General features: G+C 44.1%; 1 protein-coding gene across 2 annotated transcripts; it reads right to left on the bottom strand.

Moving 5' to 3' along the window:
• Positions 1 to 3,309: 3,309 nt before the first annotated feature.
• On the bottom strand, positions 3,310 to 25,430 carry JAKMIP2 (janus kinase and microtubule interacting protein 2). 2 transcript variants are annotated; one of them, XM_010072831.1, is made up of 20 exons: positions 25,302 to 25,430; positions 22,809 to 23,306; positions 20,996 to 21,205; positions 20,043 to 20,141; positions 17,978 to 18,124; positions 16,105 to 16,245; positions 15,105 to 15,161; positions 13,134 to 13,253; positions 12,540 to 12,668; positions 11,962 to 12,045; positions 11,618 to 11,680; positions 10,964 to 11,062; positions 9,692 to 9,790; positions 9,309 to 9,362; positions 8,373 to 8,438; positions 7,805 to 7,873; positions 6,653 to 6,730; positions 5,621 to 5,824; positions 4,934 to 4,999; positions 3,310 to 3,383 (listed from the first exon to the last, which is right to left on the bottom strand). In XM_010072831.1, exons 1-20 carry the CDS (start codon positions 25,428 to 25,430, stop codon positions 3,333 to 3,335), a joined length of 2,463 nt encoding a protein of 820 aa, XP_010071133.1. In that variant the 3' UTR covers positions 3,310 to 3,332. The 2 variants fall into 2 exon arrangements, with proteins under 2 accessions (XP_010071133.1, XP_010071134.1); XM_010072832.1 differs by lacking the exon at positions 11,618 to 11,680.
• Between the last annotated feature and the right edge of the window lie 347 nt (positions 25,431 to 25,777).

Raw genomic sequence — 25,777 nt, 5'->3', positions numbered from 1 at the left:
CATGACGCTCCTCAGGGTTTGTTCCTACTGACTACGGGGGGCACGGACCCACGGTGCCGCAGGGAGACACCAGCACTGGGAATGGCAGAGCCTGGAAGAGAGGTAAGCGATGCTTTGAAATGCAAACTAATTCTATTTGCCCTTAACTGTGGAAAAATCTAAACGGACTAGCCATACTTCTTACATCTAGTAAGGATGTGTTCACGCAGCTTTTCCCCGTTTTTGGTTTGTGTTCACTGACCAGGAAGCCAGCTAACAAAATCAGTTTGACAAGCCAAACCAAAACCTTTGTTCCAAGCTGGGACAAAACATCTGGAAGCTGCTGCTCTGTGGATCACACCACGTGGACCAGGGGCTGGCTCTTCTCCCCTCTGTCCTCCAACACGTGTTTTCTTAGAAGCTACTCTGTAGGTCCAATCCAGTGATCCTCAGGGTATTATCCAAATCATAAACTGGAGTATGGTCATTATTATCTCAATGGCAGTCTTTGAGGAGTATGAAAAGCATCTGACAACAGCAGGCTGTTCTCCACGGAGGGAGCATGAAGCAAGGCAAGGCTACAGCTCCGTCAGAAATCCTCCTGGCACCAGGCACCCTCCTCTTCCCTTCCCTTGCTGAGTAGGGTGGTGCTGGGTTATGATCTCAAGCGCAGAACATGCTGCCCTGTCCTGCCCATGCTGCAATAAGCCGGAATGCTTTTTTCCTTCCTTCCCCCAACACTGCAGCTGTCATTTGTTCCTGAGGTTAAAACCAAAGAAGTAGGGAAGGAGTCCCTGCAGCGAGACAGCCAGACGGTTCAAACCCAGTGCTTTGTTGTCAGCATCTCTCCACGGCTCGTCAGGGTTTCTCCTGCTCTGTCCTGTTCACTTTTGATCCGTTTGTGGGATGACAGTGTCACATGTAAGCAACTGCCCTGCACAGCAGGGATAGATTTTTCTGTTGTAACTTTGGTTCCATGCCCAAGACACACTGACTTGATCAGCCAAAAGTGGTTCCTTCCCTTCAAGTTCTGTCTAAGTGATGTAGGTTCACAGTTTATTTTTCTTCCCCTTTCGTAGTTTCAACATATAGAATTTCATTAGATGCAGCATATATCATAGCTTTAGACAGGAACTGTCAGGTAATAAATCTTGAGTGATGGCTTTAAAATACAAGGTGGTTGCAGTCTTGGCTACAAGTTGTTCATTTTTATACTTATTTTAAAATAGGTGTAAACAATGTTCTCTTTGTCGAGGGGTGGAAGCACTTGCCTTTATAAAGACTTATCTGTGTGGTTGGGCACCCTAAAAATAGAAGAAAAGAACATCTGTATCAGATAAGTGATAAGTTCCTCTGCCTCCCTATCCCAGCTGACAAGATGCAGTCTATCAACCAGAAAGCTGAAAAGGTCTGTTCTTACAGCCATCAGCATTAAACCATTTCTGTTCATCCATATGAAAGGCATTTCTGAAAATTCTGGGTGTTTTGCCAAGCCTGTCTATTTAGCACTACAAAGTCCATCCCTCTGGTCCATAAAAGCCTCCATGGGCACCTTCAGGTGAATAGTTGTGCACCAGTTTCAATAACTCTTGAACCAAAGCTGCCTAAAATTCCCAGTGACAGGAGACATGAGAGCAGGAGATGGGCTTGTGGTGTCAGGGCAGCCCCAGAACTTGGGCTGGTGCAGCAGCACAGCAAACACAGCTGCTCCTACGCCGAGGAGCCTTCCCTGCCTTTGGAAAATAACTGCAGGTCTCAGGTTTGAAACCAGGGAAAAAAGGTAAGATTCACCGAGTATGAAATCTATGGAGACCAGACTTCCTTATGTGATCACAAGCAAGTGGATGTGCATATTCACAAGCACAGAAAAAATGCAAATAGGAAAATCCCACGTAAACAGGAGTTAGAGAGCTGCAGATCTGGATACTGCATATTGCTGCACATGGTTTTGTTCATCCTTGTCCTTCTTTATCAGAAAGGTACAGCACCGAGTGCGGCGCTCGCTCTGAGAGAGAAAGAAACCAGAAAGCATCATCTGCAATTGCATCGTGGCTTGCTCTCAGCTAGCTAAAAGGTCAGCAAAGGATAAACTGCAGCAAGGCATGAACAAAACCAAAGTCCTTCCATCATCAAATGTTTCCCTTGGTACATTTCAAGGATGCACTGTGCCTGTTTTGTTTTTTTTTTTCATTTTATCAAGGATCTGTTTGAAGTCTCTGATGATAAAGTTAACAAAGTTAACTTGCATCCAGTGGAGCTAAAGCAATTTTGCAAAGGTCCCCCTGATGACCTGTGTCCCAGGAGTTCTGAGAACCAGAAGCGCTGATGACGCACTCCCCACGCCACGCTCACCCTTGCTGAGCTTCTGCAAGTGTCACCTGCGCAGGCAGGTGGTTTTTAAAGTAAAGGGGAAACACAAATTGGTGTTAGATATTCTCTCTGATTCCACGTACTCCAGCCTCAGAACATATGACCTTGCTAAAATCCCTCTCAGTTTTGCCAACACCATTCCAAATTCCTTCTGCCTGGAGATTTCCCCTCAGGTGCTGAGGGCTGAGGATCCCGGGGAAGGATACAGAGGGGCTGAAGGCTGGGATCAGGGAGGGAATGAAGAACGAGCAGCAGCTCACCGTGGCCTTGGTTTTGAGGAATTGCTGCAGGAACTGATGCTTTGCACTTGCAGAGTGAAGTGCCTTGCTTAGTACAACACTACGGATAACCGTGCTTTGCTGTGACGCTGGACCTGCTGCTGCTGCCTGTGCAGCACAAGGGAATTCACAGCAATGCAGATCCTCTGGAAAAGCACTGAGTTTATATATCCCCCCCACGCCTCGCCCTGAAGATTTTTCCATTTTCATAGTCAATGTCAGGAATGCATTTTTAATCAAGGGGACATAAACTGAGCAAGGGACATCTTTTGAGGCACATTTTCAAATAAATAAGAAATGCCCCGGGTTTGAAATGTGGTCGAGATTTGTAACTGCTTTCCATCTGCATCACTTTGCAGACATCAACCTGGCATTTCACCTGCAATTCTCTTGGCCATTTGATACTGTAAAATTCTTGCTAGCTGTCACTTTACAGTTCTGAAGAGCACGGTACCACCAGCAAGCTTTGGCGCTTCACTGACGAGTGTGTTGGACAGCGTTGGTCTGGCTGCGACTCCCTGCATCAGCTCAGCAGTGTGACAACCCTCCATTGTGAACCATTACAAACTGCTCAGTTCTCTGACTCCAGGCACGCACGAGAACACACAAGGATGTGATCCCCAGCTCTGTGCGAGAGGTGCTAGCTTTGAGGAAATAGGAGGAAATAAATAAAATAGTCTTACCTTTTCAAGAGGCACATTGACATCAAGGCCAAAGAATAAAGGCAAGAGAGAAGAACAAGAATAGAAACAGAAACTGCAGAAGAAAAATAAGATTGTGTAAAAACTAAAGGTTACGGCATTGTAAGCATCAGGATTATTTTTGCACTCTGCAGAACAATTAGAATAACTAAGCATTCAGACACCATTAATTAAAAAAAATCCCATTAATTTTGGTGATGAATTACAATTGGCACCATATTGAAAGCCTGAGGCATAGCTGTCACTATGAACCACCATAGATTGACTAGTCACAAAGAGATACCAAAAATAGCATGGGTCGTGTTTTTAAGTGTGTTAAAAAACAGCACCTGCAATCCATGCTGGAAATAGCCTGGGAAAAAAAATATATATATATATCTACACACACATATATATACACACACATATACACACACAGGCATAATATCAAACCCTAACTATTACATGTTTAATAATCAATTTTTGGATGTCTCATTTTAAACATTAATGCATTGTCTTCTGAGATGTGAATTTCTGTGAGTCAAAAGCTCTCTTGAAAATTGACACTAAAGGTCTCCTTTTGACCATGGCATAAGTTTTGCTTTGTTTTTTTATTTTCCTCACAGATTATCATCTGTTATTTTTCCAAGTTATATGTATTAGAAAGAAAGACACTGAGTCCTTGTATCACAAAAATATTGGCAGAAAAGTGGAAAGAATTCTGTGTATCAAGTTGTGCATTCTGCCCAGTTGTTTCACATTAGGGACATACACATAACCCGGAAGGGTCATTAGCACCACTGTCATTGCACTAGTATAGCCATTATTTCACATGATAGCTTACACATGTGCGTTGGTATTTACTAATGCAAGGACATCGGCAAGGCTACCACTGGGGAGGCATCTCACACCAGTCTGGCTTTTGTAGAGAAGATACTATTGGTAGTGGTACGCTGTGCCCACGCTATGATCTGTTTTCAACAATCCAATCTAACCCGGCTACAAGTAGCAAAACTCAATGGGACACAGTTGCTCTTATTCACAAAAAAAATGCAGTGCATGTTTTTATAGAGAGTGTGTCTACATACACGTAGAGAGAGGGAGTACATATAAAGAATGTGCGTATATAGTTCCTTGACAGTTGAGTTTAAGGGCAAGAGTCTGGTACCATATTTAAACTGGATTGTCGATTACAAGCTTCAGTAAAAAGGAGAGCATCAGAACCTGATTTCCCTAGTCCCAGCAGGTAAGTACAATCTTCAAATCTTCACTCAGTTTCATTCAGTCCTTCCTGCTTGCAAGCCTCACCTCGCCTTTAACGGAAGTATTACCTGTCTACCAACACAGCATTTAACAGCCAAGTAAAGGCTTCATCATTTGGTTCAGTACCATTCACTATAATTAAAAAGTGTTTGGCATCTATTTCCTACAATGAAATGTTGTGGAGAAGACGCTAAGATTAAAGTCTGTATATAACGAAACACAAATTGAAAAGAAAGCATGGTAGAAGAACACCAACAGGTCCAGCTGATTCAGCTCAACAAAAAGTTCACATAGTTCAAGAGAATTAGGTCATTACTTTCAAAAAACTTGATCAGCATGCTTCAGAAGCGTAACAGAACCAACCTTTTCCTCCAGATCCTTGATTTGTCTCTTTTGGATGTCAGTTTTATCTTCTAAATCTCGGATCCTCTGGAAATCAGAAAAGAAAGCACCTAGACTAAATTCTCAGTAAATTTGCTCGACTGAACACGTAACTTAATGTTCCAAGTACCAAAAGCCTAGAAATCAACAAATCCATTTCTTTGTCAGGGATAATCTTGTGTAGTGCCATGACTCCATCCACTAACCCTGCCTAACCACAACTTTACCGTGTGTACAACTGCTCGAAATGCGCTACGGCATGTGTGTGACTGTATCCTCAAATGCTGGAAATTAATATCAGTAGTTGACCTGTTTCATATTATCTATTTTATATTAATCCTGTATTAAATAGATGGAGAATGTAAGATCACACTTATACTCTGTAGAATCACATCATGATGCATTAAGATTTCTCACAGTTTGATGTGTTGAAAGAGGATGAAAACTTTGGTTTGGAATTTTAAGACTCAAAATATGCCAAACCAGTTGTCCACAAGCTAATATCACATGTGTTTGTTGACACAGTAAAGACACAAAGTATGAAACAAACCAAAAAAAACAGATGCCAGGCTCCCTCATGACCTGGAGCCTGCCTACATTTGACCTCAGCTTCTGTTCTTACACAGCAAAGCTGAGGAGGTGTGCACCTGTGTGGTTCCCTTTTCTCACCTGATGAGCCTGCTGGAGCAGCTCCATCCTCTCCTGAAGAATCTGGCAGTCGTATTCTCTGCTTTTCCTCAGCATCTGACGTCTTAGCTTTTCTACTGCTGTCCTCAGCTCTTCCTGCTGTTTTTCAGTGAGCAGCTCCCCAAACTTTATCACTGTTTCTTGCTGCAAAGCATTGTACAAGGTGGCTTCAAGCTCCTGGATCCTCTGGTTGATGCAATACCAAAAGCCAATTAGAGATGAAACGTTGTTTAAAACACAGTGGGAACTGGGGGGTTGGTGGCAGATTCAGGCGCCTGCGTGAAAGGTGGTCCCTATGCTCAAGTGTGCAAAAATGTGAAAAACAGAGCTCGCAAAATGGTTCAGTGTTTTGACAAAAGGATATGAACTTTTGTTTTTAAGATATTGTCATATTAATTTTCACTGAAATCCCTCACTTTGACTTTTTAAAAATGAGTTACAGAGCTTATTAGGAGTTGGATAGAATTTTGTACCTACTTTATGTATATTCACAAATGAATGAATGATGAATATTTCACAAATTCTAAAATTTTGACCCATTGTGCTAAAAAACACGAGGAAAGATTGAAGGCCACTGTCAGACTACTCTGCTCATAATCATGCTAATCAATGAACATTCTCATTAACTTGACAAACCAAACATGACTAACTTGCACAGCCAGCTATCCGACCTATGTATCAGAATTTGATGGAGCAGCGTTTATAGCATGAACTCTTGCTTTTTCTGGCCTCTTGTCTTCCTGCTATGACATTTGCAAAACGGCCAGGATTCCAGATCTGAGTTCCAGAGAGTTTCAGCCTCCGGGAGATTTGCCTTTTTGTGACATGAAAAAGCTTGGTGTCGTGTTGAAGCTGTGCAGATTGCATGTTAATGCATTAGAATAATGGAAAAAAACCCAAATAAATAAAAAAAGGTACCAAGAAACAAGCAAAACCCACTCTTCCTGATCCATCAGGACTGTGTCCTGTCACAGTGCGAGGCAATACGTGCTGTAGAATTTCCTTTGTACATACCATGTATGCCTGGTCAAGAGCTTGCTTCCTGTAGTCTAATTCTTCCTCCAAATAACCTTTTATTTTGCAAAATTGCTCCTACAATGAAGGATCATTTGGACAGAAAAATGAATTAGTTACTCAAAATACTTCAGGAAGTTTTATTAAATCAGCTACAGATATCTGACTCAGACAGGACTAGGAGACTGGTCTTCAGCTGACACTCCGCAGGGTTATTAATGTCTAACTTGGCTAGAAAAGAAGGAAGGGGAATAGCTGTGGATTGCTTTTGTATGATAACACATCTGATCTAAATGGAACTAAATCCATCATCTCTTTGTTGACTTCAGTGATATCGCTGGGCACTTCAGTAGTGTAATTCAGGGGTTTCCATGTGGTTTTTCTAAAGATATGTCCTCTGGCATCATGGACAACTCATTTTGTGCTTTCTTGTATTTTGGAAGAAGCATGACAGTGCAATAAACTAAACAGGAACCAAACAGGCATGTTCATGTTCCCGTTATTTGGGTGCAGCTGCTGTGCTTTAACTTCTCAGCCTGCCTTCACCTGAGCTGACTCCAGTGCAGACGTACCATAGGAACAGAACGTGAACCACTACAGCTGTCCAGCTCTGGCGGTCGTGCTTGTTCATCTTGTGGGTTACTTCCCTTAACTAGAACCAGAGGAGGGTAAGGTACTAACTTTACTGGTGCTGGAGCAACTTCAGTTGTGAATGTTTTGCCTTTAGGATGGTATGGACTTAAAAGGTAATGCAAGGAAACAGCGTGAGAGTTCATTAGTTTCCCGGATACCGCTATTGAATAAAATGTGATACGACAGCTGATGTTTAGACTGTGAATCCTACTAGAGGAGAGTGCGGTCATTTACATCTCTGAAAATCACCAAGCAACCTTTGAGCCCTTCGTTAACAAACAGTCGTCCTCATGGAAAGAGACAGAAATTTTTCAGACCTTCACTATTCCTGTTTCTGTGTCACTCTGCTGCTGCACGTGAACCAGACTAGTGACAACTCTGTGGATTCACCAATAATCAGGGAAAGCCTGCACACTTAATTTGCCAAAATACCTTTTTGGTTATCTTTTGGCAGATCAAGTAAATGTGACACACTCCGTGTCTTGCCCTTAAAACGAGTATTAAGGAAAGCCTGCTTACCATATCGCTTTCTAGTTCCATCATTTTCTGATGCAGAGCAGCTTCAGCTCCCTCGATCTGCTGGATCCACTGCAGGGAAGACGGCGAGAGCTGTAACCCGCTGTGTTTGTAGGCACGTGGGCAGTGGCAAGGGGACATCTACAGCACCTGGTTAGTCTAGTTTTGGTAACCTACTGCTAGTTCTAGGCCACCTGGAGGCTGTTCTCCTGTGACGGGGCAGCCGCAATGTCTGTAGGCAGCACTTCACAGGGAAGCAGCAAGACCCATGCTGCTGCTAACTGTGGCTCAAATGTCTGATGGTTTCTCATTCCGTTTACAATTGCACGCTTCACTGGAAATTCTTTTTCTATTTGCAGTCATTCTGACTTCACAGCTTGGGCCAGCTGAGTCTGATATTTTTGCTGCTTTAGCAAGGTGTTTGGGACTGTGCTGGCACAGTTTACTTTATCTGGGGAATCACTTCCTACACTAGAAAGTTTGACAATATTGACAGCAACGAGAGGGCAGAAAATTTCCAGTGTCAGATGAGGCCTTAGATGATGCATGAGAAAGCAAGCACACAATTTACCTTTTCTGCCAAAGACAATACAGTGGAAGCCTGAATTATGGCCACTTGTTCTTCATTTCTTAAATTCTGTGAAGAAGAAGAGAGGGAAGAAGAAAATTGGCAGCAGTTTCCTGCATGGATAAAGATAATCCAGGCTACAGACTGGGTCTACAGTTTTCAGAGGACCCCTGTAGTACTGGGTGTCCTATTCCCATTGAAACATTCAGCCTCTGTTAACGTATTAAAAAGCACACTGCTTTTGCCTTTCTGCATGATATGGACTAACTATATGTTTTCATTCCATTCCATCTTATGAGAAATGTAAACTAAAATTAGACCCATTTGTCTGTCTTCATGTTCATTTTACAAAGCTGAATTTCCATTAAAGCTTTTGGAAAAATAATGTTGATTTACACTAGCACGTGAATAGACAATCATGATCCTTCATTTTTGTTTCTTATACATCTTCATAAAACATATCTAATATTGGCCGGAGACACAGGATGATCTCTCTTATGTGGATGACTAAAGTGGGCAGCAATGCCCACTTGGAAAGCCACAAGGGATTTGATAATTCTTGCCTATTTCTTAAACTGTTTGCAGAGGAATCCTAGTCCTGATGAAGATGTGGTTGGCTCAGACTGCCAAACTAATTCACGTGCTTTCCTGAATGACCAGAGTGCAGCCAGGTCCAGTTCCAGGTATCAGTGGCATTTGGACATCCTTCCCAATCTGCTAAACCAGATGCTAAAGCTGCTACCTTCATTACTGGTTCTCTGACTACAGAAATCTCACAAATCCTTAACTTACGAAAACAAACACTCCTTAAATGAATTGTTCTGATATTACATAATTTAACAAGTACCTTAGAAAACAGTCACGATAGTTACAGATTTCACTTACTCTGCTGTACAAAATGCAGCTTGTAAAGGGAAAATATCTCCCCCTTTAACTTACCCCATTGTCACCTAGGATGTCCAACTGCTTTATGAGGTCTGGAATGCTGACATCCTGCAAAGAGAGAATAATGTACAGGCATGGCATGCACATTTCATCACGGCTGCAATATTCATCCTCCTATGAACCACGCCGAGATCAAACATTTTATCCATGGAGATGCATCACACCTGGATTTCCATTGCCTCTGAGCCAGGTTTAATCATTATGGTGACGATTATAAGTCCAATTCAATTGTGTCAGTCATCACACACTCCTCCTTTAGACTGAGCTTAAATGCTGGACGTTTAGTGGAGTTATTGTCAGAGATGAATGTAATGGGTTATATGGGCAGCATCCACCACTCCTGTAGTTAGAAGTGCTGCCTTGTGAAACTGACCTACCTTAACACCTTCCTTCATGCAGTAGATCTGTAGAGCACTCACACCATCTGAGAATGGGTGAATCTGGAGATTAAATGGTGGGGACCGTCTCTCTCTTTCCTGAAAATAATTGAAAAGACACCAGAGAACTTATTAGAAGGACGGAGATGCACACTGAACCCATTAAATGCCATAGCTACTGTTTATATCATGCTTCGCAAAGCCAAGCTCTTCATTTTACAAGTCAAAGAAAGAAACATCTAGACCTAGTCTGACGAACAGTGTGTCACATGGGACAGGATCCTAAACCCAAGCTAATTATTTTACAGGAGATTATTTGTTTGATGAATTATGTCAGTTTTCATATTGCCTGTGGAAAGGCTCTCACCTGGCTAAGACTCAAGTGATTTGCTTAATGAAGTGTTGAACATATTGTTGTAAATACTCCCTTTAGAAATAGATATTTGACTTAAGACTGCTAGGAAACTCAGATTACATATTTGCTCATCCTGGTACATTGTACGTTCTAATATCTGTGGAAAGTAGTAAGTTCAAAACAGTTGATCAACTTTGCTATTTATGCACCTTCATTGCATAAAATCTACAAATATTTGCTCAGTTTTAAAGGACCAAAGACAAAAACAAAAATTTGAAGATGTTATTTCTCAACCTTTTCAGATATTTAGGCAAGCATAGAACTGAAGATCAAATTCACTTCCAAATATAGTTTTTGTTTATGAACATGTAATTCACTTGATCAGTCCAGTTCCATGTCATGGAAACACAGCTGTCAGGTAGAACTGTGGGAAAGTTTTATAAATAATGGACAAATCTGCCACAGCACTGATTCACGAGAGCCAGGAAAGGCTCTGTGGTACCTGCAGGCTCTGAATGGCCTTGGACAGCAACTGAAGAGACCAACTGAGAAATAAAGCAGTTTATACTGGAGAAAAGACCGGGTGGAAGTGGTTGTCGGTTGGCACTCCTAACAAGAGTCTGTAACTAGGGGCAGTCTGGGAGGAGGGAGGTCAAGGCCCGAGGCAGTCCTCTCCAGGAGCTCTGCACACCGGTCATCTCGCTCAGAGAGAGGGGGACCAGCCAGGGATGGAGCTTACTACTGCCAGGGTATCAGAGCTAACACACTTCAGCTCACAGTTAAAAACGCTGGTCCTGATCTGTTACTCTGGTATATCACCACAGTGCTGGTGTGAACATCCGATTAAAGGTGGTGCCCAGTGCAAGTGCACTGGTGTAATTTGCCAGCAGCTCTTCTGTAACGAGCTCATCCATCACCTCCAGCTCAAGGTTGCGGAACTCCAGCAGCTCATTCTGGTCTCGGGCATCCTGCAGCTCCTGTTGCAGACGGTTGTTTTCCGCTTCCAGTTTCTCTATCTGATAGAAATACATATACATACATACAAATATAGATACACACACAAACGGGTGATATTCCTAAACGTACCACGGGACTGAGCAGTACAAGTTCCACTGGACCTAGGGATGACTTTAAGCCTTTAAAAATATAAGGATGCACAGGGACTAGCAGCATGAAAGGGTTCTGGTGTTAGAGGGTGACTGTGTTTCTGCAGCTGTTTCACACCAGCAGCTAAGCTCAAAACATCCTGGCAGTGCAGCAGCAGCAGCAGCCTCTTCAGTGCAGTGCTGTCAGAACACAAAGGTCCATGCCTTGGAGACAGAGGGACAAGTAGAGCTTCCAACTCTCAGGCTGGAGCTTACCAGCAGAGCTGGTGCATCAGCAGCTGCTGCAACAGCAGTGCCTGAGCAGAGCTGGGGAGGGCTTGCCTCTCTGCGTGTTATCCTGTCCATATTAATCTATGCTGTTCTATCTGTATACTACACCTATAAGCACCAGACTGCATGTCCAAAAAGTGTATTGTAGGATCCAGATTACCCTTCTGAGTCAGCATGCAACACTGGGGAACATACCTTGTCCAGCAGCTCTTGGTTCCTCTTTATGAAAAGCTGTTTGTCCTCCACCCAGTGCGAGTCCTGTTGGATGAAGCAGTACTGTCACAGAATAATCAAACTCCATGAGGCTGGGCACATTTATTGAAAACTGGAGGCACAATATTCAGGCTTTAAAATCCTACAGGAACAAGCTGTCGTTTGCAGAATAACAACCTATTAGTCTACCAAGCTGTAGCAAGGCTTCTGAACTCTCTAGACCTGCCTTCCCCTGAACAGCCACATTACGCCTCATGGAAGTCTGTACTGAAGTTGCGATAGGCAAGATCCAAAACAGGAAAAAAAAATACACAAGAAGTGCTTACCTGCCCTTTCTGTGCCAAAGTTTTCTCCAGATCTTCTATTTTGGCTTTATATCTCTGGACTTCAGCTTGGAGCTGCTCCTGAGCCTGTTGAATTCAGGCACAGCGTTAACCAGTAACAAAACCAGCAACACAGGTTTACTGCAGTCTGCGTCACACTCAAATCTGAATGTAGCTTGCATTTCTCTGCTAGAAACATTCGGGTGAATATTCCTGAAGTTGGTGCAATGTGTGCCTTTGTGAAAACCCAGAGGCCTCCATTTACCTTTAACACCCAACCCCTTCACACTTGGGAAAAGACGAGGAAACCCTTGTGATTCTGTGCCCAACTGCAGAATTGCTTGCCTTGGCATACCTGCCTAACGCAGTTTTCAGGTGCAGGTGGAGGACAGCCCCTTGTGAACTGAGTGACCGTGTCCACTCTTCATTGTCACTCTCTTTAAACGTACTCAGCAAATGAGCGAAATGGACATCTCAGCTATGTGGATGCTGCACGTAACTCCATTTCCTTGTAAGCCACTTTGAGGGGTTTGTAAGTCCCGATAGCAATGAAACGCTTTTACCCTCAAACAAACACTGACCTTGGCTTCTCTTTCGGCATCTATGATGCCTCCTGTCTGCTCCTGCAGGAGTGCATACGCTCTCTGCAGGGCTTGGTACTCCTTTGTCAGCTGTCGAAACCGCAGCTCTGATTCTTCTGCTGCGAGACCCTGAAAAATAAGAAAGGACATGTCCAAGCACCAGACAGTAGAGCACTGCAAAGCGAAGCATGCAAGTGTCATTTGTAAAGCACTTGGTTTGCAGGTCTAGATTCAAATAGCGGTTTTGGTGAGCTTGCTGTGATACAAAGTAATAAGAATGTGGAACTTATACAGCATTTATATGTCTTCAAGCTGAAAGAAATGCAATAGGTTTATTTTCTTGAAGGGGGAGAGGAAAAAAGTTTTCTCAGATTGCAATGAAGTCACAGCTGTAGACTCTGTGGACTAGATTTTGAAAGAACCTCTCAGCATTTCGGTGTATCAGTAACCAAAACTGAGGCCAGACTTACTGAAGAACTTATCACTCAATATGCACTATAAAAAATGAAGTGTTTTTGAGAGCCTGGCCACTCGTTTTGGAAGTCAAAGTCTCTTGAAAACCTGTCCTTGCCTATGGCAAGAGTCAGATCTTACCTCATCCAGATCATCATCTGGGGTTGCTGGTGTTCTGTCTGTTCTATATGAGGCCACAGAGGATGTTTCAGAGTCCATGGAATCATCATCGTACCCAAAAACTGCATCTAGCACATGTCTCTGAAGAAGGGAAAACATGACTTCTGAATCTTTTTGGAAACAGGTACCACGAGTTTCTGATGGGTGGGGGTGGAAGACTTGTTCAAAATCACATTGCTAGTTACTTACAGAAGGCAAGACATGAAAAAAGAGCAATGGGCTACCCCTGCAATTACCATCCCCAAACAAACCCCAAGGGAACCATATTGAAGATTAGCTCTTGTGCTGGTGGAGAATGAGATTGCTGATTAATTTTTCTGAGCTGAGGATCTGTCAGTCTAAAACTTGGAGAATGTAATGGGAGCAGCAACATGCTAAAGGAAAAGACTCTGCCCCTGCAGGAAAGCAGAATTGTTTGATAACCACAAAGCTGTTCAGAAGACATCTACCAGCATGCAGACTGGTGTGCAAAGGTAACACCATAACGAGCTGGAACCGTGCACAGAACAGGGGACCCTCCTCCTCTCACGGACACTGCTGATGTTTTCATATCTCAGTGCTTCTCTCACTGATGCTGCTGTTGGAGTGAAAGCTATGGCAACACAAAACCAGCATGAAGGAACTTTTACCTCACACATCTTTCCAGTACTATAACAACTGCCACATGTTGTAAGAGATTGCTCAGACTACGCGGTTTGGGTTTATGTCTGACACCTCGCTATCTCCAGTCTCAGTAACTGAATCAAATCAAATGAAAACTGTGAGTCATGCCCTACAAAGGTACGTATGCTTGACCCTTCAGGCTTGGTTCCAGGGTACAGATCTGAGCATTCAAATACTTGGCTTATGAATAATTCTGCAGACAAACTGATCAACAAGCATTTAAGATGCACGTCTGCTTTGCAACATTTTTCACTTTTGCTGACAGGTTACAACCTCCAAAGCCCGGAATTTGAATCACACAAAAAACATGTACCAAAGATGCCAATAACCTTTTGCATACATTGTCTGCTTTTGTCCATTATTTTTCCAAGTGAAGACGGTAGCAATATTCTCCCATGTTACAATCTCTGGCTTAGAAATAAAGTTGACTGATGAAAATACCTGTTAGCCCTTGTCTTTCAGTTATGTCTGCTGTGTATTGCTTCAAAACCTACACAGAAACAACGTGATGACACATCTAGGATCGACTGGCCTGAAACTCTCCGTATGTCGGAAAGCCCTGCAATACCTTCACAGGACACGGCTGACGTACTAAGGGGTGTCCTTGAAGGACAAACAGCAACCAAGCTCTCCTTCCTACACAGCATTTCTGCTTTCTGGAGGTGGGATGGGGCTGTTGCAAAGTCATTCTTCACATCTCGCTGATAAAGGAGCTATTGGAACCACTGCTCACTACTCAGGTCTAAAATTGTTGTAAATCACACCAGCTTTGGGCTCGACCCAGTTCAGGGCAACACAATGGGCAGCCAAAGGCTGTGGAACCGAGCAGGAGGGAATGACACTCGGTGTCTCAGGCAGAAAATTCCACTTGAAGAATAAAGATTCACAAGGAATTTCTTTTAGCCCATATGTGCTGTGAAAAATACAGAGCAGAAGATAGATAGGAAGGTCTCTGGAAATGTAAATACCTCTCAGCATAATAGACCTTGAGACAAATATTTATAGAAACTAGATGGAAGGAAGATTATTACTGTTTCAGAGAGGGTGGAAAAAGCCCCATTTTGCTGAAAATAAAATAGCTATGCACCCTTAATTGAATTTCAAAGTGGACTTAAAAAGGTCTCCCAAAGTAACTACGGTGTTTATAAACCCAGTCACTAAAGCAGATTGTTAAAATACACAAAGCTCTCTTTAATCAGATTGCTAACGTGTGTTTTCCTACAGAGCCTACTAGTATTTTTATAAGCTGAAAACAAATTTTCCTCTTACCTTAATTGGCTTTGAGCTCCTTTTATGCTTTCTTCGACGAATTAGTTTCTCCCTGTCCTGGAAAATAAGATTAAAAAGTTTCTCTCCTCTAGTTCACAGCTGTAGAAGGACAAATCTACAGAGGAAATAAATCCTTGGGCTTCCACTGACTCTGCTCATAGGTTCCAACAGGAACCTGATTCCAGGTGGAAGGGAGGATTCATATCCCAGTTTGTACATGTGTCAGCTGAAAACCACTCGAAGAATGGGAGATGGGCTATCTGAAAAAACCCCTTGTTGTGCAGTTGCCTGGACAGGCTGTCAAATGACAGGCACTGATGGATTTCCTGATAAAATCAGTGGGAAGCCTGTTGCAGGGGATGGCTCCAGCCTCTGCCCATCTCCGTGGCTCCTCTGACCCCGCTCCAACAGGTCACTGTCTGTCCCGTGCTGGGGACCCCAGAGCTGGATGTGGCACTGCGGGGGGGTGGGGGCGGTCACCAGAGCGGAGCAGAGAGGGACAATCCCCTTTGATTTGTTTCCGAGTCTCTTTCTCCTTCCCCTCAACATCATCATGCAAAGTCAGCTGAAGAAGGGACTGGCAGTGTGAAATGGCAGAAGAACGAGTGAACCACTGTCCGGCAGCACACGCCTCTCCAGCACACAACATCGCGCGGCATGCCTGCCTCTCGCTAGGGAAACTTTCCAACGGTAGCTTAGTCACCATGGTAAACCAGCCTGGCACAGCCCCGCACGGTGAACAGGGAGCTGTCTTCCCCAGCGCCACCGTCCCTAGTCCGTGTTCATCTCTAAAGCTCAGTGCACACACAGGAGCTGCACTCTTGAGTTGTAGGGGCTGATGCCCCACGAGAAATTCAGTTAAACTGCACCCATGCACACCTACTTCTAAAAAATTGCAGGTGTTAAAAGTAAGATATTAACCCTCAGACCTCTTGTTACTACAGGAATACTATCGGTGGTGAGCTGTACACAGGAACCAATCCTAATTTCCTGGACATACCCTCGTTAAGTCATCAATTATGTTCTGTTGTTCGATGACCTGAAGCTTTAAGAATTCAGTTTCTTGTTCCTCATTAGCCTGATCCAGGTCATTGAGAGATCTTAATTTCTTTAGAGGAGGATGTGATGTCATTTTTTCTCTCTGTGGTAAGAGGAAGAAACAGATAAAATAAGATCCAGCAATTAAAAGACAAAAAGACCACTTTCCAGTTAAAAATCAGACATTATCTTTCATTTAAGCTGTTCAGCCCTTTAAATATGCTTCAGCTACACCTTTTTTATTAATACCTGTCAGCACTTCTTAACAACAGAGCAGCACAGCGAGGCTCAGATCTTCAACCAGAGTAACACAGCTTTATCTGTTTGCCTATCGTGTGGCAATATTGCCTCTACAGCAGCCCGTACAGCTCATCTCCCACAGCTCTTCCTTTGCCGCGCATCAAGATGCCCCAAGATGTGGCAAAAATCGTTGACCTCCCTCCCTGCCCCGTGGGTATGAAAACAGCATCTACCCCCACGGCCCCCTGATCTTCCTGGTACCCATCATACGACCGCACACAGTGAGGAGATGGACACGCGTTAGTCGTGCCTGTGACAGACGTGCATCCAGTCAGCAGAGGAGGAAAGGCAAAAAGTGTGTTATCAGAGCTATTTTAACATCCTGCCTGCTCCAGCATGCATGGGAGAAGAGACGGCCGCAGCCTGGGAGAAGTGCTCCAGCCACCACAGCTTGCTGCCGTTCGCCAGCGCCAGTGCCACGAGCGGTGCCAGGGAGCCCAGGCAGAACACTCACGCTGTGTGTGCGCGCGTGCCCCAGTGGTGCTGCCTGCCGATGTCCCATGCACGCAGATTCTCTTCTCTTTGCTGTGGGAGAGCCCGAGGGGCTCTGATCTGTTCTACCACAGCTGCAGAAGAAGAATTCCAAACCGTGACACCCACAACAGATTTATCTGTCTTCTGGGCACGGCTGAACGGCAGAGTCTCAAAGTGGATTAACCTGGTCACACTAAAGCCTTTTCTCTGCAAGACAAGAAAGTGAATCTTGCCGTCTCCAGACCCTGATCGGCAGGACAGCGGCCCCGGCTGCGAGCAGACAGCCTGCTCACGAGGAGGACAGGGGCTATGGCAAGCCAGAGACAAGACACACCAACGCACTGGGCAGGGGAAGTCTTCTCCGCCTGCTGGCTTACAGCTGGAACCCAGAACTTCCACCTCCTTTTTTTATTAATGCCAAAGCAACACCAGTGCAGGGACTGGATTCTGACTGGTGCTCAGGGCAATTCCGTTTGAAGGACAGACAGATAGAACTGCTTTGACCTTGCTTCATGTAGCCCCAAAATGTGAAATTCATAACCCTAGCCAAATTTATAACAGCACCATCCTCCTTTCCCGTACCCATCTACCGTGTGCATGTTTTCGGAAAGACTGGATGTCCTCAGCGGCAGAGCAGAACTCTGCCATCGTCAGCTCTAACAAGAACATGCACATTCAGAGATGAACATCACTCTTCACAGCTTCCTTTTTGAGTTCCAGATGCAAAACAGCACAGTAGGATACGACCCAATGATACAATGATTTTTTTTTTGTTGCTTTTTCCTTTTTTTAAACCAATTGAAACTCAATATTCTAATTTTTCGGATAGTATTAAAGACTGTGATTATGCATTCACTTAAACATATGGCACAAGTATGCATAATACACAATATTACAGTATGTGAGTCTGTTACAGACAGACTTAAGCATGGCTATCTCTTATCAATGGTATTGCACACTATATACAACACGTTTTCTCTGTGTGCATACACTATGCAGATGTGGCCACCATAACAGACATAGATCATACCGTAATCCTCATTTTGCTCTTCAGTACTAACCATTTCTATATTTTCTTTAGTGACTGCTTTGAGTTTATCTTCCATGCGCTGCAAAGACTGCATAAGTTCATCGTTTCTCTTCGTGAGGCACTTGTTCTTTTCCAGAAGAGGTTTACATTGTTTCTCAGCTTCTCGAACACGTTTCAACTGGATTGATAATAGCAACAAATAATTGTAAATAATCTAAATCAAATATTTTTTTTTCTCCCTCCTTTATTAGAAGTATTTTTGTTACCTCCCTGTTGGACTACTGTCCCAGTAAAATGCCAAAGTGATCTAATGGAACTGACACAGCTTCCATAAATTGCCTCATCCATAAATCCCAACGCATAACTCTGCACATCTGTTTCTGAAAGATGGCTTTACCTATGGGGTAACTCAGACACAGAGATGAATCGTAATCGTAGAATCATAGAATGGCCTGGGTTGAAAAGGACCTTAAAGATCATCTAGTTTCAACCCCCTGCTGTGGGCAGGGTTGCCAGCCACTGGAGCAGCCTGCCCGGGACCCCATCCAGCCTGGCCTTGAGCCCCTCCAGGGACGAGCATCCACAGCTTCTCCTCCTACCCAGTCTGGATCACAGCAATGACAGTATAGGAGAAAGGCTGGTTTTTAATGCCACGCAGTGAAATACTTGTGCACGTGCACAATGAGCTTTGTTTTAATCAACAAATCACATCATAACATTTAAACAAACCCCGTAAGACAGGAATGTATCTTAGGGCGTGCTTGGAAGTTCCAGTGATGGTACAACCAGAGCTTGAACCAAGATCAGTTCCTCTGAAAAATCAGTTCCATCCAGTAATACTGAGTGTTTTATAGATATAATTTCTTTTTCTAAGGAAGGACAAGGAAGATGGCACATGGCTGTGGAAAGACATCATCTCTGTGCCCAGATGAGCTACCTAACAAAGGCACTGTCCCAGTTCTCCCAGTTCTGTCATGCTCTTCGTCACTGGGAAGTCCCTGCCCCCTGCAGTTCTGCCGAGGAAAGGACTGCCAGAGTTTTCTGTGGCTTTGTCTGAAGCAGGTTAGCAAGTACCTGAAGATCCCTTCTACTAACAGAAAAGGGGGAGGCAGCTAGGAAGTGGTTATATCTTTGATCAGCACAGTTGTGGACAAAACAACATTTGTCCTGCCCTAAGAATGGAGTTAGTTGCTGCTGGCCTGAACTTTTCTTAAAGTGTGTGGTATTTCCAGCAGATCTCCTCATCATATTGAATAAAATGTGTTCGTTGTAGCCACATCATGCAAGATCCAGCTTAGAAGCCTCTTAAAATGATTTCTTTTCCTTGTGAAAAAATAGGCTGAATATTTAACAACATGCAACAACTAATCAAGCTGACTCATCAGACTCCAAGCTATTCAGTATCACAGAAATTTGGGGGTTGAGAGCTTTTGATAACTGAAGAGAAACACATGAACATATTTGTAATTTCCAATCTTGATAAGACATTATTTTGCAAATATTACATTAAGAACATTGAGGAGATCCAAGCCAGGTAAATTTATATGAAAGGAGTGCATTAAGACTCCCAGCTCAGGAATAATTAAAAACAAATATATTGAGAGTTGAATTTCACCACCCTCCTCCTTAATCACAGAAGTAGAAATACGGAGAGGTTAAAAATCCAGGGTGCTGACTTCAACACACAGGTATCACCACCTAGGAGTAAATCAGATAAAGGGATCAATTCACCGTTGTCCATTCCCCTAGATCTGATACCGAACTATTCTCAACCTGGTCAAATACCAGGCTACAGACATTATTTCATTTGCAAGATAAGCCTCACCATACCCTGTGGTATGCTCAGAAGGCCAAGGAGGAAACATAATCATTCACACAGAAACCAAGAAGCTTCTCTGCCTCAACTTCCTTGTGATTTTGTACTCGCACAACTTCATTGAAATAACTGTTTAATTCTAGGATAAGAAAATCATCCTTAGCCTCCTGAGTGACTAGCCTGATGGATGGAAAAGGCATATCCATCCTTGGATCCTCCTCTCTTTGCCTTTCGCTACGGCTCCCGACCTCCTCCATCCGATAGTGCAAAGCTCACACACCAGTTCGTTTCGTTCGTCAACAAGCAACGTGTTCCTGTCTTCCAGCTTCCGGATGGTGGCATTCAGCTCTGCTATCCTCTTCTGGTTTCTGCGCAAGTCCTGTTCATTGGCAACAACACGAGACAGTCACTGATTCTTTTCAAAATACACGCTTGGGAAAAGAATCCTCAAAAGCCACACACCAGTCAACTTAAGCTGTCATCATCAACAAATTATATTTATGGATTTTACGGTATTGAACATGCTGGCAAAAATACCTATATTCTTGGAAGAAAGTATCTGGTTTGGGGGATACTTTAATTGAAAGTTTTCATCTGTTTAAAAAAATAAAGAGCAAACAACCAAAGAGATTTCAATATTTTTTTATGATGGGGAAGAAAAAAGTACAAAGCTAAAAGATTCTGATTTTTTTTGCCCTTTCCTATAAATTGCTTCCATTTGCTGAGCCACTATGTCAGGTGAACAAGTAAGGACATCCCTTTCAGTATCAATTGCATTTACTTTCTTATTCCTCATTTGTACATGTGTAAATACCTGTGTATATACACATTTGTTGTGTAAACATCATCTATTTAGTCACACAACCAGGGAGTTCCATGCTTTGGGAATGACAGCAAAGGGTGTATATGTGGAGAGTAAGACAGAGAAAGAGGAGGATCTCCTAAGGGTCTCCAGATTCTGCCCTCCCGCCGGCTCCCTGCCCATCTTCCCAATGCTATCTGTTTTTGAGGATGCATGCTATCCAGGTAGCTGTGCTCACAGAATGATTCTTTCACAGGGGCACTAGTTATTTAAAAAGCTTTGTCCCACTAGCATCCCCTCTGAAGAATCTATGGATATAACTGCACTGTAGCGAATAAGAGTGGGAAAGTTTTCCCAGGGCCTCAGAAAATATCAAGCAAGAGAAACACAGCCACGTTTCCATTTTGCAGGGGCCGGTAAAACCTGCGTACAGGGCTGCTGCAGTGCTCCGAACCATCTCCAGCCCTTCCCGGGATCTCTCTCTTGGGACTGCTCATGTTGCACTCGGCTTCCTTCACCAAGAAGAGCTGCTCATCCAGAGCTTCCTTCTGCAGCTGCAGCTTCTGCACGTAGCCCGTCTGCGTCTCCAGCTCCTTCTCCAAGGAAAATATGATCCTGTCTTTAGCCTTGATCTCATCCATCTGAGTGAGAGAAACACCAGAACAACGATATTGTTGTGTAAAGGCAACAGCATCTCAGCCTTCTCCAACCTGGTAGAACATGATTTACTTAACATCAGTGTTCACCACCTAAACCTGCTCCGTCATATGAACCAGCACACGCAGAGGTTTCGGCCGTAACCCTCCATCGGCACAGGAGCACGTTCCCCTGCCTCGCACAGAGCACAGCCCAGGAGCTGAGCACGGGGTGATGTGCTAACGGATCATCGGACGGAGAGTTCAGGCTGTCGCGCTGCATTTTGGTCGGTTATTTATACTTGTGAAAAATAAGTGTAATCTCTGACAAACTCAAAAAAGTTTAGGCGAGCTCCTGCGCATGTAAATGCAGCTGCGTTAGCTGAGACAGCAGAGGTTACGGCCCGACTCTCACCGAGGGTCTGTGCAGACCCAGCACTTCGTAAAGCCGATTGCCATGTTCTTCATCTTCTGCTGAGTGCAAGCTCGAGGCTGTTGCTTCATTTCTGACTAATATCCCAGAACTATCCAAGAGAAAGAGAAGCGCCTCTTATTTCACCTCACAGCAACTTTAAGAATGATGGCTGAGAGGAAAATTTTAGATTAAAACTTCGAATAAGATCAGCCCCTACAAGCCTTGCAACCATAAAAACTGATACAGAGCTGCTAATATCATTGAGCTCAAGAAAATTTAATGAACCAGAATTTGCAAATCACTCTGGCAAAATAAAAGTACTATTATCTAAATGGCTCAGTTTTATCCCGAGTTTCACTATAGTTCCTTTTTATATTAAAACCCTGAAAGTAGATCCTCAATTTCAGATGAGAAAAAAAGAAAAGTAGATTGTCCTCACGGCTACACAGAACAGCAAATGGGGATCAAAATAACAAGAAGCATCAAAATTCAGAAAGCAGATGTGAAGAATCCACCACTACTCATCAGTACTATGCTATCGATCATTTTGCAACACAAGAATATAGAACACAGTACACAGACATTGAACTGAGGGGAAAAAAAAAAAAAAGAAACCTTTCTTGCCAGTTTCAATTACCAGTTCTTTTACTTAACTGTCAAATCTTGAATTCCAGTTTTCAAGCCAAACTCTCCACCCCTGCAAGCAGGTCCAGCTCCCTGGATGACAGGGAACCATGGCCGCTTGCACCATCGCTGATGCGCGCCTCATTTTGTTCATTTTCCCCAGTAATTACTGAAGGCTATGCCAAGACCAAACCAAAAGATATCTCCCCTGCTGCCATGGTTCAGTGTGGTTAGGATACCATCACAAGGGCTAAAGAAACTAACAAACTGCAAGGGCAGAAGCACACACTCTAACACCCTGCACTGTGCATGTATTAGCATCTCAGCAAGCCAAATCCTTACAGACGAGGCCAACCACCCTTGTACTGCGAGGTTTCTGCTGCCATCACAGCGGTTGCTCTCGCCAGCTCACCCTGATCTGTTTACTGCTGAGAAATTACAGGGAGAAGTTGGCAATGCTTTTGCAGACTGAGGTGCATTGCAGAGTTGTGTTACTCACAAAAAGCCAAGAGGCACAAGAGGCAAACCCACTACAGCGTAAGAGACGAGTGAACTGTTTTGGTTACTGACCAGGCGGCGAATATCCCTTTCGCTCTCCCATTTGATCTTGGAAATGGCTTCCTGGTGGGACTGATGCTCACTCCGCAGATCCCCCGCCTTGATCTTGTCGGCTTGGATCATATTGCTAAGGGCCTCGTCTACCTGCTTTTTGGCAGACTTCAGTTCAGTAATTTCCTGCAGAAGCTTAAGGCGCTCGGAGTCGAACTGTTTTCTGGCCTCTTCACGAGCCTCGATAGTCAGCGCTGTCCTTACTTTATCGCTGCTCCCATCCCGCAGCGCACACAGCGCGGACTTGAGACGTTGGATTTCGCTGTCCCGGACCTTCACCATCCGCGTCATCTCCTGCTCGTGCTGTTTGATGAGGTTCTCCCTCACCGCCTGCAGCTCCTTCATTTTCTCCTCATGGAGTTTGGCTTTCAGCTCCGTGATCTGCACGGTCTGCTTGCGCTGCTCCACCTCGCGGATGCGCTTCGTTTCTTGAGTCTTCTCTCTTTCAAGTTTAGCAACCTACATGGAGATAAAATGAAAGTCACCTGCTACCAACACCCCCTTATCCAAAGCAGCCCACCCAGACACGCAGCCGTGTCAGATCGAGGAGGACCTGCTGCAGACCCTAGGTGATCCTCCCCCCCTCCTACAGCAAAACACGGCCCAACTCCTGGGGCACAGATTTTACACTGCCTTTACTCAAGCCAGAACAGCCCCTCTTCTCCAGGTGTCCTGCCTCATGCAGTGACACTACCTCTGCTTTCAATACTTCCTTAGGAAATAAGACTCCATGTACATGCATGCATTTGTCTAATAACTTTTTAACTCATCAGTCAACATCAGACAAATATCAACACGAAAAATAAAAAAGGCACCGTTGCAATATCGGGCAGTGATGGGAGGATAATGACACTATGATGTTTGCTTCACTGGTTATTATGCTCACAGAACAGCTCACTGTACTTGAAGTATGTCCTTTGCTACTCACTTCTGAGAAGCAAGCCACACATTGTGGATACCCAAACTGCTCTGTTGAAAGGTTAGAGGTATCTTTCCACGTCATGCCAGAACAGACCACTTACAATAACTGCACGTAGCAAGGTGCTGTGCATTCAACTCCCTTTTTAATAAACAGGAAGAGATGTGTTATGAGAAAGAAAGAGGGCATCAGGCTCTTTTTCAAACATGAGTGAAAGGAATGAAGGCAAACCAAAAACCTGTCCTAAGGACTCCAGGGTTGGAGGGCAGGATATATGCTTATCTGTGAAGGAATCAAAGAGCCAGGCTGATGGACTTCAATTATATTCCATTTGAAAAAACAATGTATCACTAGGCATGATCCTTTGACAAAGTGGCTGCCATCGGACCGCGCTGCCTCCAGTCCACTCCATAGGAATTCACTGGGAGTTATTAAACAGACATTTGTTACCTTCACTGCTCAAAAAGAACACACTGCTAAACCCAAATCTCACCCACAGTCAGGGAGCTTTAGCACTTACCCTGTAAGAGTTTATTGCTCAAAAGCTGTACTCTGACTATAAACACAGACGTGTTGTGCTTACCACTAAAAGCATCTCTAAATGAAGAGGCAGCTACACTGTGGAAAGCAAAACGTACACTTCAGCAAAGCCACTTCAGCATCACCTGTGGGAAATGGATGCTGCTTGCCAGGATTTTAATAGAACGTGGGCAGGGTACGTGCAGAGCAGGTGTAAAACCACAGCCAGTATTTCATACTTGGGTAACACCCAGGCCATCACCTTCTTACCGGTTACAAAAGCTGCAGCAGCGCAAAGAGATGTTACGTGTTCCGCAAGGGCTGTCCTGGCGCAGACGTGCAGGAGAAGAGACAGAGAGGTCCAGCAGGAGATGTAGGCAAGAGCCAAAGCTGCAGCACAGCCCTGAGGTTGTACCAAGGGCTTCTAAAGTACATGGGAGGCACCTCAGACCTTCACAGGTACGTCTGCACCGCAGCCACGGCTATACCCTGCGTGCGAGATACTCAGCGGGCTTCAGACTGACTTTACGTAGCTGAGATGTCTCTGGCAGCCCAGGGTACTGAACAAGCTCTTAAACAACGCACACATCCCTAGTGTATACAGCACAGGCCAGCTGCACTGCCGGTGGACTGCGAGGGTTGACATGGATTGTCGTGCTGTACATTTAAGGAATATTTCACTCAACTTTGAAATAAGGGCATGTCATGCTGAAATACCAGCCATTCAAAAAACAGCAACACTGCACCATTTCTAAACACGGAGGGGACAGGATGAAGCCCACTCACTGGAATATGGCCAAAGATGTTACAAAAGACATGTTGCTCCATTTGAGGAACAGAGGCTTCTTGAACTTGTAGCTCAGTAAAAAGGAGTCTTTTCCATGGAAGCAACAGGACATCCACAGTAAGAAAGAATCAGAACACTGTTCCAGCTGATTTCTGTGATACTCTATTTTTTCCATGTGTTTCTCTCCTTCAGTGCAGACACTGTTACTTAAAACCAAACCCTCACTCACCTTAGATTTCTCCTGATGCAGCTCAATTTGAATGTCTGTTAGCTTGGTCCTGAGTTCCTCATTGGCAGCCTGTAGGGCAACAATCAGTGCCTCAGGCTTCTCGCCCTTGCTACGTCCTTTTTTTGACATGGTTTCTTATCAGTGAGAGTCCACGTGTTTAATTATTTCAAATATGGACTGCCATCTTTTTCTGTTCCTTTCAGTGCCAGTTAGTTCAGCACCTACTGCATGACATTCCTTAAGGTCCTGGATTCAGCTGCTTTGGAAGCCCTGCAAGAAATAAGACAGATCATGATTTGTCAGTGGACACTGCAGCGTGACAACAGAACACAGGAGATAGCTCACTTCTCCAAACACTGCAACCTTTGTCTGAAAACCTGCAAAGCAGATCCCAGAACAATCAGGTTTCTGTGTCACGCCTGCTGTGCTGGTGGGGATTCCACACATGCCCTTCTTCTGTTCCCAGGAAGGGGCAC

This window comes from Pterocles gutturalis, unplaced genomic scaffold (genome assembly GCF_000699245.1).
Source record: "Pterocles gutturalis isolate BGI_N339 unplaced genomic scaffold, ASM69924v1 scaffold36232, whole genome shotgun sequence".
Taxonomy (NCBI): Eukaryota; Metazoa; Chordata; class Aves; order Pterocliformes; family Pteroclidae; genus Pterocles; species Pterocles gutturalis.
The sequence above is the reverse complement of the archived record's forward strand: the minus strand, read 5'-3'. Positions and strand labels throughout refer to the sequence as shown.

Excerpts from the sequence above, each read along its gene's own strand:
- JAKMIP2 (XM_010072831.1), bottom strand. The coding sequence starts at position 25,430 with ATGTCAAAAAAAGGACGTAGCAAGGGCGAGAAGCCTGAGGCACTGATT. Across the intron at positions 18,125-20,042 it reads TTGACGAACGAAACGAACTG|TTGAAACGTGTTCGAGAAGC; the intron begins GTGTGTGAGCTT and ends TTATCAATCCAG. Across the intron at positions 11,063-11,617 it reads ACCAAGAGCTGCTGGACAAG|ATAGAGAAACTGGAAGCGGA; the intron begins GTATGTTCCCCA and ends TATTTCTATCAG.